The sequence below is a fragment of the Topomyia yanbarensis genome, chromosome 3 (genome assembly GCF_030247195.1).
Source record: "Topomyia yanbarensis strain Yona2022 chromosome 3, ASM3024719v1, whole genome shotgun sequence".
Classification (NCBI taxonomy): domain Eukaryota; kingdom Metazoa; phylum Arthropoda; class Insecta; order Diptera; family Culicidae; genus Topomyia; species Topomyia yanbarensis.
This window is the reverse complement of record NC_080672.1, coordinates 412323231-412341767: the sequence shown is the minus strand read 5'-3', so window position 1 is coordinate 412341767 and position 18537 is coordinate 412323231. Positions and strand designations below refer to the sequence as shown.

At 41.6% G+C, this 18537-nt stretch overlaps 1 protein-coding gene across 14 annotated transcripts in view; it reads left to right on the top strand.

The window, feature by feature from the left end:
* LOC131693510 (RNA binding protein fox-1 homolog 2) overlaps positions 1-18537 on the top strand; it is an 803264-nt gene that overhangs the window by 667436 nt on the left and 117291 nt on the right. For 10 of the 14 annotated variants that reach the window (XM_058981382.1, XM_058981380.1, XM_058981390.1 and 7 more), the window contains one exon: positions 17491-17523. In XM_058981382.1, the coding sequence (XP_058837365.1) occupies positions 17491-17523 (33 nt within the window). The remainder of the gene's footprint in view (positions 1-17490; positions 17524-18537) is intronic. The other 4 variants (XM_058981389.1, XM_058981384.1, XM_058981387.1 and 1 more) reach the window with 1 other exon arrangement.

The following is an 18537-nucleotide window of genomic DNA, read 5'->3' as shown; positions in this document are numbered from 1 at the left end:
TGAATTTAATGAATTTAATGAATTTAATGAATTTAGTGAATTTAGTGAATTTAGTGAATTTAGTGAATTTAGTGAATTTAGTGAATTTAGTGAATTTAGTGAATTTAGTGAATTTAATGAATCTAATGAATTTAATGAATTTAATGAATTTAATGAATTTAATTTATTTAATTAATTAATTTAATTTAATTAATTTATTGAATTTAATGAAGTTAATGAATTTAATGAGTTTAGTTCATTAAATTCTTAATTCATTAAGAATTTGATGAATTTAAGGAATTTATTGAATTTAATGAATTTACTGAATTTAATTATTTTAATAAATTTATTGAATTTAATGAATTCAATGAAAAGAGAAGGATGTGAAAAAGCTGCTCGTAACATCAATTTTGCCTAAAATCTTTTTCAAGGTTGCTTTTGAGGGGGTACAATATTTCTTAATTTTCGTTCCAATCATAGTAAGCGTTCTCAGTGGATTCGAACGATGAACGGGATAAATAAGACTCAACAGATATCACGAGATAAAAAACTACGACATTCGGTTTATTAAAATATAAGCGTGACTCCTCGTAATCTGGAGTTCAAATTGATTATTTCAAAAAATGCAAAAATAAGCATCCGAAATTCTCGGTAGCCGGCTGCCCAGAGCTGTTATTATATGATAACGCTCTTAGCATACTTACTAACAAATTTCCCCATTCCCGTGGAGGTACAACACTAAAACGCAACAAAAGATGCCATTTTTATTAACAAATGGTATTTTTCACAAATGTGAAGCAGATAAAATAATAAATATTAGCATGTATTGGCTCGATTGGCACATTCCACATGTTATTTGGAAATTTATGCCTTCAAAATTTCATCGGCAGTAAAGTGGGCCACATCCTTAAGGCTGTAGCAAAGATCGAGAAGTTAGCTAAATCCGGTACTGGGAGGCATTTGCAATACCACAACATTGCTGGTGCCCAACCTAGCCCCAACATGTCCATCGACTAAAGTTGAATCTTAGCTTGAATTGTCACATGAGATTATCGGTGTTTCTGGAAGAGCTGAAAGCTCCATGTTTGATGGCAAACTTCTAGGACTTCGATTTTCTGTCAGAACTTCCGCGAGCTGTTATATTCGGCAAAGTCTCAAAAGAAAAATTTATCCCTTTACAATGAATCTCATCGGCCTACAGTTTTTAGTAGCAACAAAAGATGTTACCGCATGATGGTCGTAAGTCTCGTCACACTTTTTCCGGATTCAAGGGTGCCCAATGATTTGTCGTGGTGAATGGAGAAGCTCTTTTTAGTATTTCTGCACAAGTGTGCTAAGGGCGTATTTTAACCCTTAAAAAGGCAAGCTAAAATTGTGACTTCAAGAAGCGTCGCCCATAAGACCCAATGAACTTCTTTTTTGTCGTTTTATCAGTCAGAGAATCAAAAGCCCGATCATTTAGAGTTCCAACTGAAAGTTCATTGAACCCAGAGAACTTTACCTAGCCGGGCCTCTGAGACTCCTTGCCTCTTTGAGGGTTAAGGGAACGATTCAGATTCATCGGCCCACACAATAAACATTTCTTAACGCAGTAGTCATCCTCGTGATAATCGCACCGAGCCTTATTGCTACAATAAACCATTTCGGTAGATGTTTGCATTATAAATTCGAATCAATGACCACACCGTAGATCTCAACCTTGTGGTCGGGCATGTAGACACAGTAGTCCTTCATAAAAGATTAGTCGCCAGCAATGTCATTTGCTTACTTTAGTCAGAATATCACAAATCTGAGCTTAGCTGAGCGAACTTTTAAGACATCTATCATAGCTCAATATTTCTGCGTCAGTTTTTACGAAATTTATTAGGATAACTAGCTTTGATCCCAAAGAAGATCACATGTGGTTCGACAGAGTGTAAGATTTTACACGGGAAGCCGGTGTTTTTGATGGCATATTTTGTTCGACATCGACTTTACCATTAGCTGAGTCTTCAGAGGAATATTTTTTTATACATGAGCCAAAGCCCGGGGCAAAATAAAAACTTCAGAGATACGAAGCCAGAGACATCCTTCAAAATATTTACATTTTAAGAATATATGTTTCAACCAATTAAAAAAATTCTTTGACAACTGTTTGTACCGAGTTCCGCTTAGGCTGACTGAGTGCATAAGTAAAATCATCCCACCCGATGTTGATAAGCCTGTAAAATTTTTAAAACAGGTCGATGTTTTTAAAATTTTGTGTGAGATATTTTTTACAATTATTCTCGGTGAATATCAGACAAATCGAACTGTTTTGTAAATAACTTTGAATAAACGCGTTTATCCCTCTCGCAGGTTGATGGGATTGACGGTATTGTAAACATCATCAAGCCACAATATATTCAATAGAGTTATCTAAATAGTTTTTATTTGCACCAAGTTCTACTACTAGAGGTTAATTAGTTCTCATGTTAGTAATCCACCAAACATTATGACTACTGAGGATTTGATTTATATAAGAAGCCCGCTTCAAGATGTTGATTACAATACGCCTCGATAACTAACTAACTAACAATCAACCAGTAACAAATAGATAATTGAGAAAGGATGTGCTATGTGTGGTGATTGGCTATTCAAGTATTAGTAGTGTTTGAAGTACTAATGTATGTCTCATGTGATGATCATAACTTCAGCTGTATCTTGTACCTATCTAATCTATTACGTCTCTCATATATTGTCTTTTATTTCTTCTTTTCGAGTCCTATACTGCCATTCTACACCCGCCTTCAGCTCGGTCAACAAAGATTGTGATAGTGAACGTCTTAACACTCACACATTCTCAAACGCGGTCTCAGCGGGAACCTACAAAAATGCTATCGTGCACGCGATTACGAATCGGTCACGTCCGAAAGTCTATCCTTGATCCTAGAAGCCTAGGTCTATGCCTGCAGCTGGACCAATTAAGAAAATACGCCCATACCTATTAGACAACACGTCTCATGGCGACATGACCGGGAACCCTATCGATATAAACGATCCCACTCTCTGCCAGAATTCTAACCGCGCACTGAAAATTTAATATCAGACTCACGGTTCGCGCGACCATTCAAGAACACACGTTACAAAATCACGTCAGCGCACAAACGTTAGAGCCCCTCGCGATTTTCCAAGCAACCTACGAACTCGCAAACATGATTACACCCCGGTGATAAGGTGAAAATCTCAGCACTCATAAACTTACCAACACGATCTCAAGTGTCAACCTACAAACCCCCGCGCTCGCGTCATCATGAATCGGGATCGTCCGGAAGTATCTATCCTCGGTACAAACAATCTAGGTCCTTGTTAATTAATAAAAAAAATAATAAAATTGAAAAATAACTCCCATATCCACTAAACAAAACGTTCCATGGCGACCTGACCGGAAACTAGTGATATGGGGTAACTCTCTCCCTGTCAGAATGTGATCCGTACACCGAAAACTAAAGATCAGAATGACGGTCCGCGAATATATGAATCGCCGTAGGGTTTCAAAATCAAATTTATACACGCGAAGTCACATACACGCGAGCACACGCGACAAACACGTCAACATACGAACGCTTAAGCCCTTCGCGATCATCTACGCACACCTATGCCCGCGATCGCGTAAACTTGATAACACTGCGGCAATTGTGTGAACGTCGTAGTACTTACGATGTTACAAACGCGATCTCAAACGCCAACCCGCATATGCGCGATCATGAATCGGTCACGTCCGGAAATCTTTAACCTTCATTCTAGCAATTTAGGTCCATACATTCAGTTGGACCAATAAAAAAAAATAAAGCTCATATCCACTAGACCACGCGTTCTACGGCGACATGATTGGGAACTCTAATGATATGGAAGAACCCACTTCCTTCTGGAATCTGAACCGTACACAAAAAATTAAGTATCAGATTCACGGTCCGCGCGCGATCATTCTAGAACACACGCGAATATGCGAAAGGCACACGGTTATGAAATAGAATTTATGCACGCGAAGTTACACGTTAGCACACGCGACATACAAACGCACACGCGATCGAGCACATGAACGTACAAATGTTCGAGCCCTTCGCGATGATACACGCGATTCCGAGTCCCTACGTCCGCACATGCCTGAACCGTACAATGAATATCACATTCAGAATCACGGCCCGCTACAATTGGCCTATTGCAGTGTTTTATTGGGCGACATTGCCTGTCTCGTCTGCAAATTGTAGTATGTGATTCTGACGGGGAGCCCTTACGAGAACCTAGCTCTACAGCTCCAGTAGGACAACTCTCGAAAAAAAAGAAAAAAACTGAATAAACGCGTTTATACCTGCACACAAAAAAATTTTCAACGAATTTTTCGCGAAACTGTCGAAGTCGGTACCATGAATGTCCCAAGAACCATTCTTTTATTTTTTCAGAGCATATTATATTCTTTTTTACCATATTGAAATTTAAAGCTAATGTTTTCCGAAAATCCGATTTTTCGATGCCAAAAATTAATTTTTTTTCCAGAGACTACTAGAGAACTAAACGCGGATTACCTAGAACTATTAAAAAATGCAAAAAAGTAAATTTCGGAAAAAAAAAGTTGGTGTACCCCTTTTGGAGGCCAGCCATTCTTTTGTTGAAACATCTTCTTACTAAAATTCTGCCTGAGCCGAAAGCGTAAATCGCCTGCCAGACCCACATTTTTTCGAAAGTTTGGGCAATTTGTAACTGAACTTCAATTTTTCCTTTCCGGTATCTGCTATATCGAAACCTTGAATGGGGAGTTATTTAAAGTCAATATAATGGTACGACACTGTAACATCAATTTACGAACACTTTTTGAGTGCGTGCGGTACAGTGCACAGTTGTACACAATTTAAATATTCCTAGCTGAATACTACTAATAAAAGTTGGAGTACTTTTCGAGATGACGGTAGATGACGGAAGTTGATGTTTGAAGCTATTCTAAAATCCTAGATGGCTTCCAGTTCAGTAAATTTCTCCATAACTCTAATACTGTAAGATGAGTATATCTGGAATGGGGTTGAGTAGATGATGGATATCATTTCAAAATCCAAGATGGCGACTTCCTTTTCACTACGGGTATTTTCGAACTGGAATTGGCGATGTCAGTATTCATTTTAAAAATCTAAGATGGAGGAGAGCATAGCGTAGTCGCTAAATCGATTGCCTTGTACGCAGCTCACTTGGGTTCGATTCCCAACCCCGAGCATAGGGTTAGAGATTTTTCTAACCTGAAAAAGAGGCGAATGGTTAAAACGTCTATTTGGAAAAATTTAAAGGAAATAAAAATGGCGTCGTCCGATTCAGCAAAAGCAATCAAGTTATCGAAAACGTTGCTCAACCATCACCGTCTTAGATTCCAAAATGACAAATCCGGATTTACTTCATTTTCCTTTTTACCGATTCTTTGCGCTAGCAACGGTTGTAGATCTTTAGACATATCTAGCGGGGATATCAAATAGATCAAATGTGTTGGTTGCCAGCGGTGTGGTTGTATGTGATTTCTCTCTAGAGGCAGTGGTACGATCACTGTCGCCAATACGATAATCATGTGCTCTTCTTGGAACGTCATCATAGTTCAGGGGTAGCATAAACGTTTGTGCATTGGGTCGGAGTCCCAAGGGTTGCAGGTTCGAATCCTGCCTCTGGGGAGATTTTTTTTTCACGTGATTGCTTTCGTATAACTCTGTTTTCCCCGTTGGATACCACGAAAAAAGTTTTTTAAATATATGCTCAAAGGCGTTGGTCATCAACCTGTTACTTATTAGTTCCATAAACGAAACTAAATCCAAAATAAAAAAATTATCCGAATCGTTTTTTTACGAACTAATTGATTAAGAAAGAAAATCACATTCTTCGAAAAATCGATCCGTTATAATACAGAATATGACCAACTAACAAAAATATCGCAACAATATATGGAATGAGGAAATTTAGATTGACTTATTTACACACCGTCTGACCGCGCATCGATATGCTTCGCATTCGACTAGCAAGCGATGAATGATGCACAAAAATACGCGTGGGCCATATTTAACTTTCCAATATTCGATTAGATCTCTTAGATTGATGGCTCTGTTTGAAATAGGCTGGGAAATTTCGGATTTCCGTGTTGCTTCCGAAAGTTTTTATGAAAATCTCCCCTCTCTGGCGTCAGTGACAGGCACTCAGTGCGGACAGAGGCCAACAGAAGATAACCAACATCAACAAACTAGTTTGTCATTATAATTTAATTCCGTAATGATTAAAGTCGTATTTAATAATAACTGTGGAACCCTGGATTCAGCCCATTGTGGCTGTTGATAAATCCGGTACTGGCTCCATCCTCGTCCATTCACTTGACGGCTCTTGTGTAGGTGTGATTTATTCTACTTACCACACAAGATATAATCTAGCAAAACTCACAAATCATGCTATTTTCCCAACCCTGTTTATCTAACCGCCAGCAGCTACATTATCACAGAGAAAGTAACAAAAATATCACCTGCCAATAAAGCGTGTCACTTCCGTACACCATTGCCGACTATCCGATTCCGCGAATCGACGACATCGTCGTCTCCCCGAAGGGACAAACTTTCGGGCTTCAACTGACAGCCGTCAATTCGTGGCAAACGGTTGCTTGCTGCAACCGCTCCCCCATGTTCTCCTCCACACGCGGTGGATTATATCGCCTCTAGCTCTAGCCTCCCCCCGTTTCAATCTCACGTGACAAGAGAAAGTTTTGCGCGTTATCCCCTCCTCTTTGCAAGATTTATAGGTGGTGATACGCGAAACACAGAGTGATTGATAACAGGCGATCAAATGCATTACGAGCACCGTTTAAAGGGGGGGGGGAGGAATAACACGATGGAAATCGTGATAGCTGTACGTGAGTAAAGACAGTTTCCATCAATGGATTGAATTCACACGTCGTTTCATTCTCGTGCATTTCGTTGTCTATTCTGTTTATATCAATTTGTGAACTATTGCCTCTTTGACACATGCGGTGAGTAATCGCTGATTCTCAATAAAAGACGGGTTCAATATAATAACCTGATACACATATTTCTTTTTTTTCCGTGGTCATATTTTGCTCCGCGCAGAGTGACACTAGTTCCGTCCCATGTGTTGTCGCCGTTATTATTGCCTCATAAAAAGTGTATCGTGAACGGATGAATCACGTGGGTGTTATTGATGTGTTCAAACTTTGTACAAATTGCCAAGTGGTGCTTGCATGATTTATCAGTGCTGTTTTTTTACTACATGGGCCAAATTGTTCTTTGAAAAGACTGTCACCATATGGATTGAGGTTCTTGTGTCAAAAAATATATTACTGGAATTTACGATTTACAGAGTCAATTGTGGTATAACATCAAAATCAAAATTTGCTTTCTTATGATTACTCTCTTATACTGCAATACATAGTAGTGGTAAGATAGTACCCGAAAAATAGAGGTGACAGATGACTTCCTTGCGGTACCTTTAGCGGACACCATAAAAACCGGTATATTCTCCGGTATAAGACCAGGTTCCTGACATCTTACTAGCTTTTATTAAACCAAATATCCCTATCCTTACTACATTTCAACTCAATCTTTTAAACAGCATATCCTTTTCCAAAGGGAACCCAATATGCGGAGCATCAACAAAACCAGGCGGCGACGCCGTGCTCTTCGTGACTTAACTGGGGATGGTGTAGATATACCACAAGTTTTTGATAAACATAGTTGTCGGTCCGTTTTCCGTTGCATGACATTGCTCGATCGATTGTTCCGCGGATGCTTTGTTATGGAAATGTCAGCAAGAAAAAAACGATGGGTCCTCCTCGCATCTGTAAAAGTTTGCGAAGCGAAAGATGATCTATTTTTGTTTTCTTTGCTCTTTTTGCCCCTTTTTCAAATGCCATGAATGATGAAATGGTTTATTATCTTGTAACTTTGTATCAATTCGGAGAAAATTGGTTCCAGCGAATAGAGCTGGTTTGGTTATCACGGTACTAATGCTCAGTCTTGTGACGGGGGAATAAACAGTGGAAGGCGATAGAAAAAGAAAGTCTTTCATAGGATAACAATAGAATAATGAGTGGTTTTTTTAAATGGATTTTTTTTTTCATGGATGCATTGTCTAGTGATTTGTTGTAGGTTATCATAACTGTTCGTAGTTGTCAGCTTTTTAATCAGTCCTACGCAGTTGCAAGATTTCGCGTCTTTCTGTCCGTATTCAATGTCATTGTTTTCATTTTTGGAGCTAGTGTCAATCTGGCGCTATTTTAGTCCCGTCACTATGTTAGTGTCGGATTCTGACTAGACGTAGTCGAGACGCAAAATTCCATAAGTAATTTAGTTAGTAGTTTTGTGCCCTTCATGCGCAAATATTGTTTTAAACATTTTTCTTCTTAGTAGAGAAAAAATAATTATTACCTCATTTTTCTCCGCTAAGGAAAAATATAGCACAGCACGAAAAAATTTATTTGATCATTAATAAATGCATTTTTCACAGTGCTAGAAGCTACCCAATTTTTACCTTCCGATACAACTCTCCTGGAATTTTTTGAATTGTTCAAATACACGGAAAAGGTGTCGAAAACAGTTAAGATTGATTGGTTTTATCAGTTTCCAATAGTATCGCTATTTTTTGTTATTTTTTTAATTAAAACTGTTTCTGGCGTCACTGCTCCAGCGAAATCCCATCAGGCGAATAGCAATAACTTTAGTTTCACGGAAAATACTTATAACTGTATGTTCCACACTCCACCGCATAGAGGGCGCCAACACAAATTTTTACACGGAGAGAAATAGTACACGAGCTTCTTCAGAATAATTACTGAAAAATGCCTATTCTACAATTTTACAGAAAACATTCATTGTTAACTCTTTCCGTTGAAAAGTTTGTGTTGGCGCCCATTATGAGGTGAAATGTGGAACTGAAGTGTTTTTGCAAAAGAAGTTCTTCAGCTGAGCATAATGTTAGCTGGACTCTTCTGGCAGTCGTGCTACATGTGCAGCCCACCATAGTCTGCCGCAATTTATCAGCCTGTACATACATTTGGTGCAACACACGGTTTTTGCATCTGACCCATGGCCCTGTCTTACCTACCCTCTTACCGTTCAGGCCTGAGCCATGTTGTCCCTTGGTGTATGCAGAAGCCTTCTCCACTCCAATCGGTCCATTGCTGCTTGTCGGCAGTCTCGCAGTCTTCGAAGGGTCCCCGTGTTCTTGTTCCCTTAGGGTCGCCCTCAAGAACCATCTTCACCGGGTCGTCGTCCGACATTCTTACGACGGGTCCAGCCCACCGCTAACGTCCTATTTTTGCGGTATGCGCGATGGATGGTTCTTCCAGCAGCTGATGCAACTCAACGTTCCATCTTCCATCTGCACGCCACCATAGATAGTACGCAACACCTTTCGTTTGAAAACTCCAAGGGCGCGTTGGTCCTCCACGAGCATAGTCTCGTGGCCGCAGAGGACCACCGGTCTAATCAGCGTCTTGTAGATAATCAACTTCGTGCGGCGGCGAATTTTGTTCGACCGGAGCGTCCTCCGGAGTCTAAAGTGGGCACGATTTCCCGCCAAGATCCGTCTCCGAGTTTCTCTGCTGGTATCATTGTCGGCGGTTACCAGTGAGCCCAAATACACGAATTCTTCGACCATCTCGATTTCGTCACCGTTAATCCGAACTCGGGATGGGAGGTTCTTATTGTCGTCTCTAGAACCTCTCATGTATTTTGTCTTCGAAATGTTAATGGCAAGTCCAATCCTGCTGGCATTATCTTTCAGCCTAATGTCGTCGGCGAAGCTAAGAAACTGGACGGACTTCCTGAAGGTCGTGTCACTGGTGTCATTCCTCGCTCTCCTAATAACACCATCTAACGCAACGTTGAACAGCAGGCACGATAGACCATCACCTTGCCGTAACCCTCTTCGAGATTCAAAGGGACTCGAGAGCCTTCCTGATACTCGAACAACGAGATAGATGGACTCCGATCAACGCAAAGATGTGTAAGTTGAGGATCAAAGGCCGTTTCTTCAACTACAGCATCATCAACGTACACTGCCCACACGATGGGAGACCCGACGACGAGAAGGAAGCGTTCTATGCGAAGCTGGAGGAGGTGTACAACGGCTGTTCGCAACGGGACGTAAAAATCGTCATCGGTGATATGAACGCTCAGGTAGGACGGGAGGCAATGTTTAGACCGATGTTTGGGCCAAACAGCTTGCACACCGTATCGAATGACAACGGCCAACGATGCGTGAACTTCGCAGTCTCCCGTGGTATGGTAGTCCGAAGTACCTTCTTCCCTTGCAAAGATATCCACAAAGCCACCTGGAGATCACCTGATCAACGCCATTGCCCTGTACCTCTCGGTGAAAGCAACTGGGAGTATCAGCAAAGTATAAAGCAAGTTTTGCGTAGCATCTGTATGCTACTGGACTTTACTCGACTACACAAACCATCGAAAGTTCCATTCGCAACCGTAATGCGACTAACATCGTTGTCACATGCCACTAGTGTTCCATAATACAGTGAAGATCCGTTTTTATTAGCCCCTTGGTGAATTTTAGGCTGATAAAACGGGGACATTGATAAAATCGGGACATATATTTTCTTACTTTTTTAAGAAACCGAAGCTCATAAAACATTCTTCTTTGGTCCCTAGGTATAGCCTCATAACCCTTTCGGCTTATTTGGTTTAGGTTTAGATTTTCACCCTTAAGGTTTGACAGCGCAAAATTAAAAAGAACTGAAATTTTTTTTGCATATTTGGGATCTCTAAGAGAGGAAAAATATGCTCAAGAATGGATTTACTCGAATTTAATTTGGTTCGTCTGCTAGAACCATCAAACTACCAACTATCAATTTTCATATGAGGCCGCCAAAATCGGGTCAAAAAGGTAATAAAATCGGGGGTAGATAAAATCGGGTCTTCACTGTATATGAATTAATCGAAAACCTCGTACCATACCTCATCGATTTCCGCCTCAGGACCAATACCGTTCAGATTGCCTCGCTCTCATCCAGCTACCACTTTGTTTTGTCCGAGTCAGTCTGATCCTCGCAGTATCCCTTTTAAAATGCACAAATGCCTCTTCCACTGCTCTGCTATCAACGTCAATGTTAAATACAAAGTAGGAACACTGCTTGTGCTCAGGAGCAGCCGACCGGCCACAGGACTTCTGATACCTGATGAGTTAAAAGCGAAATCGAAAGATTGTGCGGGTGGAGGATGAAGTTGATTAAAATTATTATTATTATTGCTTAGTGGGGCTCTAACCTATAGGTCATTCGCCCGTGAAATAAAGCTGGAAAACAATTAATAGATGTTACATTTCATTTTGTTTAAATTTTGAGGTGATTTGCACTTGGTGTTAGGGTCAGCTGCTGTCTAGGTTGATTTGGGCCGCGGGAAAACCTCTCCGGCACCCGGTCAGGGTGTGGCAGAGGGCCCACGGTTGAATGGGTTCGCCAGCGGTGTCCTGGAAGATAGTGCCTTGTAGGAAGTTGGTTTGTAGATAGATGGTGGAATGGGCTGCGGGAAGCCTCCTCACATCTTCGGGGAGTGTGGCGGAGGGCCTGCGTTATCCATGTTATTGTTTAAATACGGTCGTACAGGCCAGCGTCCTTTAGGAACAGGAGGAGTACCTCCTCCCGAACCGGGTCGTTGGATAGGTCGTCTCGTATCGGACCCGTTAGGCCGTACTGACGCCGTAGGTCCTCCAGTTGCACAGTAGGTGTTCGACGGTGAGCCGGGTGTTGCAGGAGGCACATTCTGGGACAGGATCGCTGGACACGGTGTCGGTTGAGCCTTTGATTTTTTGGGTGTGATTTCGAGATCTCCGCCAGTGGTTGGTGAATCCGATCTGTAAGCTGGTGTTGAACTCCCTGATGATGTCAATGGTTGGAGTCTCATTTGAGAGCCGGATCCGGGCCCGTCTGCCGATGAGGGCTAAATGGTCGGCATCTGTATTACCCTTGATGCCGCTGTGGCCCGGAATCCAGCAGATGGTAATAGTCTCGAAGTGTCTCGATGGCCTAAATGAAGAGTCCCTCAGGACCGAGAGCAAATCTGTAGAGATGACCGTCGGTGTATCAGTGGGTCTTTTAATCATTCCCACTGCAATGGCGGTCGCTTCCACCGAGAAAACTGAGCAGGAGGAAGGTAGGCGGAAAGAGAGCCCACTCCCCAAGCCGCTGATCCCCGCTCCTACACCGTCGTTCGCTTTAAAACCGATTTGAGTATCTTCGGTGAACTTGATATATTTAACCATACTGGGGTGGTCACCAACTGCTATAGTGCAAGCAAGGCTGTCGTCGGTGTTGGGTCCGAGGTCGTGCCAGACCCGCGGTCTCACCCGGTGTAGATGAGCAATGGGTGGGAGGTCGTTGCTGGTGAACTCCTGGTGCAGGTTGGAGGCAGTGGTGAGAAGGGGGCATTCGTCGCCTGAAGTTTTCTCCAGGAAGCTTAGTGCCCTTCTGAAGGTCACCCTGGCTGTTTCCCAGCGGTCTCTACACAGGCAGCTTCGGCCGGGGTACTCGGTGGTAAACCGGAGGCTAGCCGTACCGCTCCGTGGTATAGGGGCCCGAGGATATCGGAAAGTCCGTCTAGGTTCCGGCAAGTCAGCTCGATTCCGTAGAAGATTCTACTGTGGATAAGAGATCTTCCGACGTTCAGCGCTGCTCGGCGGTTGTTTTTGGGGTTGTGGGCGCAAATGGTCCAGACAAACTGCTTTCTGATATCATAGTTAGGTTCCGGTCGAGGGTGATCCCGAGGACGACTTGTTCCTTTCGGAACGGAATTACTGTACCGTTGAGGCGGATTAGACGAGCGTTGGCTGCCCATCGGCCGACTGCGTTGACGGCGGCCTGCAGAGATATTCTTGTGCACGGGATAGTCTTCCCGAGGGCCTCCAATATGATGTCGCGTACACGATAACATAGACGCCCCCGGGCAGCGCGGCGAAGAACGAATTCATCCTCACTAAGAAGAGGGTCACGGCCATACGGCGGTTGGTTAGGAAGTTTTGGATGAAGACGCCTTGGTTCCCATGTATGCCCCATCGTTGGAGTTGTTGAAGGACGCCTTCGCACCAGACTGTGTTGTAAGCTTTTGCTACGTCGAGTATGGCATTATGGGCGTGGATGTCTTCGGTCTGCCGAATACTTCTCAGTAGGAGTCCAGCTGGGCTCCAGTACCGAATCCCTTCCGGAAGGCGAATTGGCGTGGGTCGAGTAGTTTCTCATCTTCCAGCCACGTGGTCAGTCGTCGGTTTACCAACCTCTCTAGTGTCTTAGCGGTGCATGACAGAAGGCTGATTGGCCTGAAGTCGCTCGGGGTACGGGTACCCAGCATTTTTTGGGAATGGGGACTACGTGGGGGAGTTTCCATTCCTCTGGGAAAGACCCGATCCTTTGCCTCCGGGTGGAAGATGCATAAGCATCTGGTAACCAATCCTGTCGGGGTCGTCGGACTTTCCTTGTGTGTTAGTAAGAGCGCCGGCAAGTTCAGCTCCAGTAAAGGGTCTGTTGTAGGTGGCTGCGAAGTCTGGCGTGAAGGTCGTAGAGGAGGTTTCGAGTCTGCTTTTTTGTTGGGCTTTTTGCTGACAGGGCTTTGTCGGCGGATTAAGTTTCGAAGTTGCAGTTCGCGATCTCCTCGGGATTAGTAATGGTGTTGTTAACCGCTAAAGAGTATCCATTTTGTCGACGTTTGCCACTGAGCGCCTTGACTCGTCCCCACAGTTCCGTGGTTGAGGAGTCCGCGTGGATACCGTCCACGAAGTTCCACCAGCTGGTTTCTTTAACCGCTTGGATTGTTTTCTTCGCAGCGTTTCGGAGCGTTCTAAAGTTATTCGCTCTTTGGCAGCGTCGTAGGCATCCCAGTCGGCGTTTTCGTATAGCCAACGTCTTCGTCGGGTGGTTTTGAGTTGGAAGCGATTTATGCGTAGCATTATGGGGAAGTGATCACTCCCGGCGGTGTCGTTGGCCGTAGACCAACCGCATATCCCAGCGATGGAACTGGAGACGAAGGTGAAGTCGAGGGCAGAGGAGGCGGATGACCGTGGTACTACCGTCGTTGAGTATCACGGCGCTGATTTCCTCGATGAGTTTGACGATCTCGTTACCTCGGTGGTAGCACCTATCCAAGCCCCATGCCGTATGGTGGGCGTTGAGGTTCCCCATGACAATGAATAGGGCGGGGACCTGGTTGATCAGGCTGGTTAGTTGGCTTCGTATGTTGGTAACCCCTTGTGGTAGGTAGATGGATACAATGAAGCAGCTGATGGGGGTTGATATCCTCCTGGCGATCGCTATTAGTTCCATGTTGAGGGGGAGGTGCATCGACAAGAGTTCCACCTTGATGCCTAATCCGAAGGTTTGGTGGTTGTTGTCTCCTCTGGACGTCTCCCATTCGTATCTGTTTCCAAACCATTGGGAGGTGTCAACGCCGCAAACTGGCACGACGAGTGACAAAACCCCAATAATCAATGTCTTGTAAATCTCTTGTAAATATTTATTTTATTTTTCTCTCAGTTTGAATAAAAGTATCTCAAAATTTTAAGATAATCGGATGAAAAATGAATTTTTAACATGTCGTTGAAGCAAGTGATGTCGAGGATTTCTGTTCAATTCAATTCATTAAATTTGTTAGTACTATAGAACTTCAAATGGCGTGAGATATCGCCATATCGAACTACATGGCCGATTGCAATTATTTTAAGTTCTTTGGAAAGAATAATGAATATGCTAAACTATAGGTGTAAGCTTTAACCGTAGAAATGATTAACCTCTGTTCTGCACCAAGAAAATTCAATTAAGAAATTCAATGTCATATCAGTAAATTATTTGTATACGTCTTCCAATTTTTGAGATTGTCTCCCATGGGTCACTTATCATGAATCTGATTCAAAATTTAGTGTATTTTCAAGATATATAGGCCTCATCTTGCGCATTTTTGCGCCTAAGTTACCATATCTATGTTTTTGAAAATACCCATATGGAGACGCCCTGTAGCTCATAAATCTCCTTACAAACTGGTTACCTAAACAACATAATATTACTGAAAAATTAGTAATTTTTACTAGTTTCGTCAACCATTTCTGCTATCCGATGTGATTGGCTACTGCGATTAACGTATATATTAACCCTTTAACGACCAACACTTTCAAATGGGTTTACATAAAAGTTGTCGAAAAATAGAAATATGGAATTTCAAAACTGATAGCAGAAATGGATTCAGCGACCCAAAATTAGTTAAAACCCCAATTTTTAGCCACATAGACCAATTTTTATAATTTTGTCACAACTTTGTATGAACAGGTGCCACTGTGCGCCAGTGTGCAAGTGGGTTTCTTGAATGGCGAGGCATAGTGGTTCGGTGCGGGCAATTATGTTCTGTAGGTCCCCTAGGATGTTCATTAGGCCGTTGATGTTCCACTGGACGGCTGATTAAAATTTTTTCATGCGTAAATTTTCGTTAGTTTGGATTAACATTAGTGTATTTTAAGCTAACAAAATGGGGACATTGACAAAATATTTTCTTTTAAAAAATCCGTCGCATATGCTTTGTTCTAGAGATTTTTTTTTAATTTCGTTTATTTGACACGGCTCATATCGGTAGCTTAACAGAGCCGTGGATCATGTTCTAGAGATGTTTAGTACTATTGTTAAGGTACATTTTTTCCAAAGTAACCAAATTTCTATCTCTTTTGTTTGCACAGTTACAAGCGATTTTCAAAGCTTTATAAGGGACCATTCATAAATTACGTAACGCTTTTAGGGGAGGGGGTACGACAAAATGTGACAAGATGTGACATATGTGGGAGGGGGAGTAAGCTAGCACGTTACGTAATATGTTTTTACAGAAGAAATTTTTTTTGAGGAATTTGTTACGTAATAGGGGAGGGGGGTATAGAGAAATTTGTGACAATTTGTTACATGGGGGAAGGGAGAGTCAATTGTGAGCGTTACGTAATTTATGAATGATCCAATTCTTCTAAGATTGCAAATGGATATTTAGTCTGTCAATTTCATTTGAAAGTTTGAAACTGTTAATTTTAGTGAAAATAGGAGAAAGGCAAAAACGGCGTTATTAAAAAAAATCAAAATGGTGCATTTTTCAACAAAAATCGTTCATAACTTTTCAAATGTACGAGATAACAACTTTGTTGCTTCAGCAAAAATATGCGCCATACAACGTTCTAAAAGTGTTGTGAACAAGGTACTTACGTTAAAAGCAATGTCTGAAATGACAAAAAATTGTGATTTTTAGACGTTACGTTTTCATCGTTCAATCCAAGGTTCAATCTCTTATGGTAAAATCGCAAAAGCAAGCTCTTCAATATTTCTGAAGTTCTCATATCTTAAAAAACTCGAAGCAAATATCTCACTTTATGGGGGATTCATCGCTGTAACTATATCACCAAAATGACGATCTTGGATCATCTTAAAACAACTCAGAAGACATAATGGTTGTACATTTTGTCGGTTTCGCGTAAATGATTTATCGCATGTTTTTGGCAAAAAATACACTGAGAACTGATGCGAGAATGAATTGTGCTACCAATATTTATAGATTCGAGTAATTTTGATGTTTCGCGTTAAAAGTAATATCAAACAAACTTTATATACTTAACATCCAGTGGTTATTTTTCGAGTAGCTCAGCCAAAACTGTGTCAGTATGGCAGCATGTTCCTATGGTTTACCATTGTCGGGTATGCCGCTTAAAGTGAGTACCGCTGTCTAATAACAAGTATTTATTAAAAACTCGCAGATTCGGTTCGACGATGCCAATAGTTTGTGTTTTCATCGAACCGAATGATACTTTGTACGCTATTGTGTTAACCCAATCATTTGCAAGCATAAGTTTACTATTTGTAAAAAAAAAAACATATCAAACTTTACTAAAGAATAAGTTTGGTGTATTCTTTCGACAAAAACAGTTTATTTTCATCTCTTGAAAAACCTCTTTTTTCGAAGTTTCCCTCGCTTCGAAATTCTGGTGAAATCGTCTTAGAGCTTCCGCCGTTCGCATAAATGCCGGAGGGTTAATCCGGGTTTTCCGAGGTTTTTATGCGATCAGCTAGTTTTTCCTGTCGCTCATTTTTAATTTAACGAAAATGACATTTTCTTGCGGTTCGAATCCCTCGCATAGAAAAGGCTTTACTGTATCTCATCTGTCAATCGCAGTTTTTGTAGATTTGTGTTTTTTTTCTCATCATAGTCGATGTAGTTGTTAATCAGTTATTCGGTAGTTGAACCAGTCTAGTTGCGTAGTTTGTTGAACATGTATCTTGCAAACAAATATATTGGTACTTTAATATATCTTAACAAAAGTCGAAGGAAACTTAGACAAAATCAATTACTCAACTTGGAAACTAATTTCAATTTTTTTCTTTCCCTTTCACATAATTTTTCATCAACGCTACAAAACAAACCACCAATTACCATCGATCCTAATCCGGAACCATCCTTGGCACCTAACGACGACGACGACGACGCTGGAATGCCGGACCGAAAGCAGCAGCCGTCTGCGTACCGTGGCCACCAGAAGGTAAGAAGTTTTTGAACCTCCCTCCGAGACGAAAATTTCCCTGATTTTATCCTTCGCCCCAGATCAGATCAGTGCAGGTGCAGGTTCCCAAGAAAAAAGCCGAATTCCCCGCGGTTCAGAGCAGTGAAAGAGAAAACAAAAGAGATAATAATACGTAGAGTAATAAGCCAAACAAATCGGGCAGATCGGAGTGTGGTGATATTTTTTTTGCCTTATCTCGCCGCTTTCCGGTGGGAAAGCTTTCTTTCGAGCTTCGTTTTGATGGAGTGCCACTTTCCTGGCAGGTTAGACCGGTGAAATTGATAATAGATTAGGAGTAAAGTGAGAGAAATTGGAGAAAACTTTTCGATCCCCTCCGGAAGGAGCTGATCTGGCCAGTTGGAGGGTAGTGTTTTTAAGGTAGAAAGTTAGACAAAGTGAGAGCTTTCCGGTGTTTTAACGTAGAGAAAATACGGCTCCGTTCGGGACATGGAACGGAAGTGGAATATTAAATTGTACATAGGTTTAACTCCCAGAGAAGCAATTTCAACTAAATGAAAAGATTTTTAATATTTTTAATTTTTTATGATTTATTTAGAAAATGAAGTTTTGTTTATTTTTTAATTTTTATACCAACAAAGAGAGAAACAGAATATCGACAGTATTTTAGTGATGGTCTTTTTTATCAACTTGTGAGCCTTGTAACTGTTATTTAGTATCTCTCTGATCTTGAAATTTGGTGCTGTTTGTTCTTATAAAACCTTCTTCAAATGTAACCCTACAAAACCGTGTCTCTTATTTCAAGTCAGTTCGTGACAAATGGCACGTTTCAGACGACGCAGTAATGGACCGAACCATGAATTCGCGTCGCAATGCTCTCCAGCACATCCTGAAGGCTTTTTATCTGCTTAGCTCCAAGTCACCTTCTTCTCAAACTTTTTTACACCTATTGTAAACAAATTTGAATATGTATATTTATTTTGATTATGATAAAAAAATCCGCCTAACGCCAAAGAGCAATTGTTTTTTTTGTTC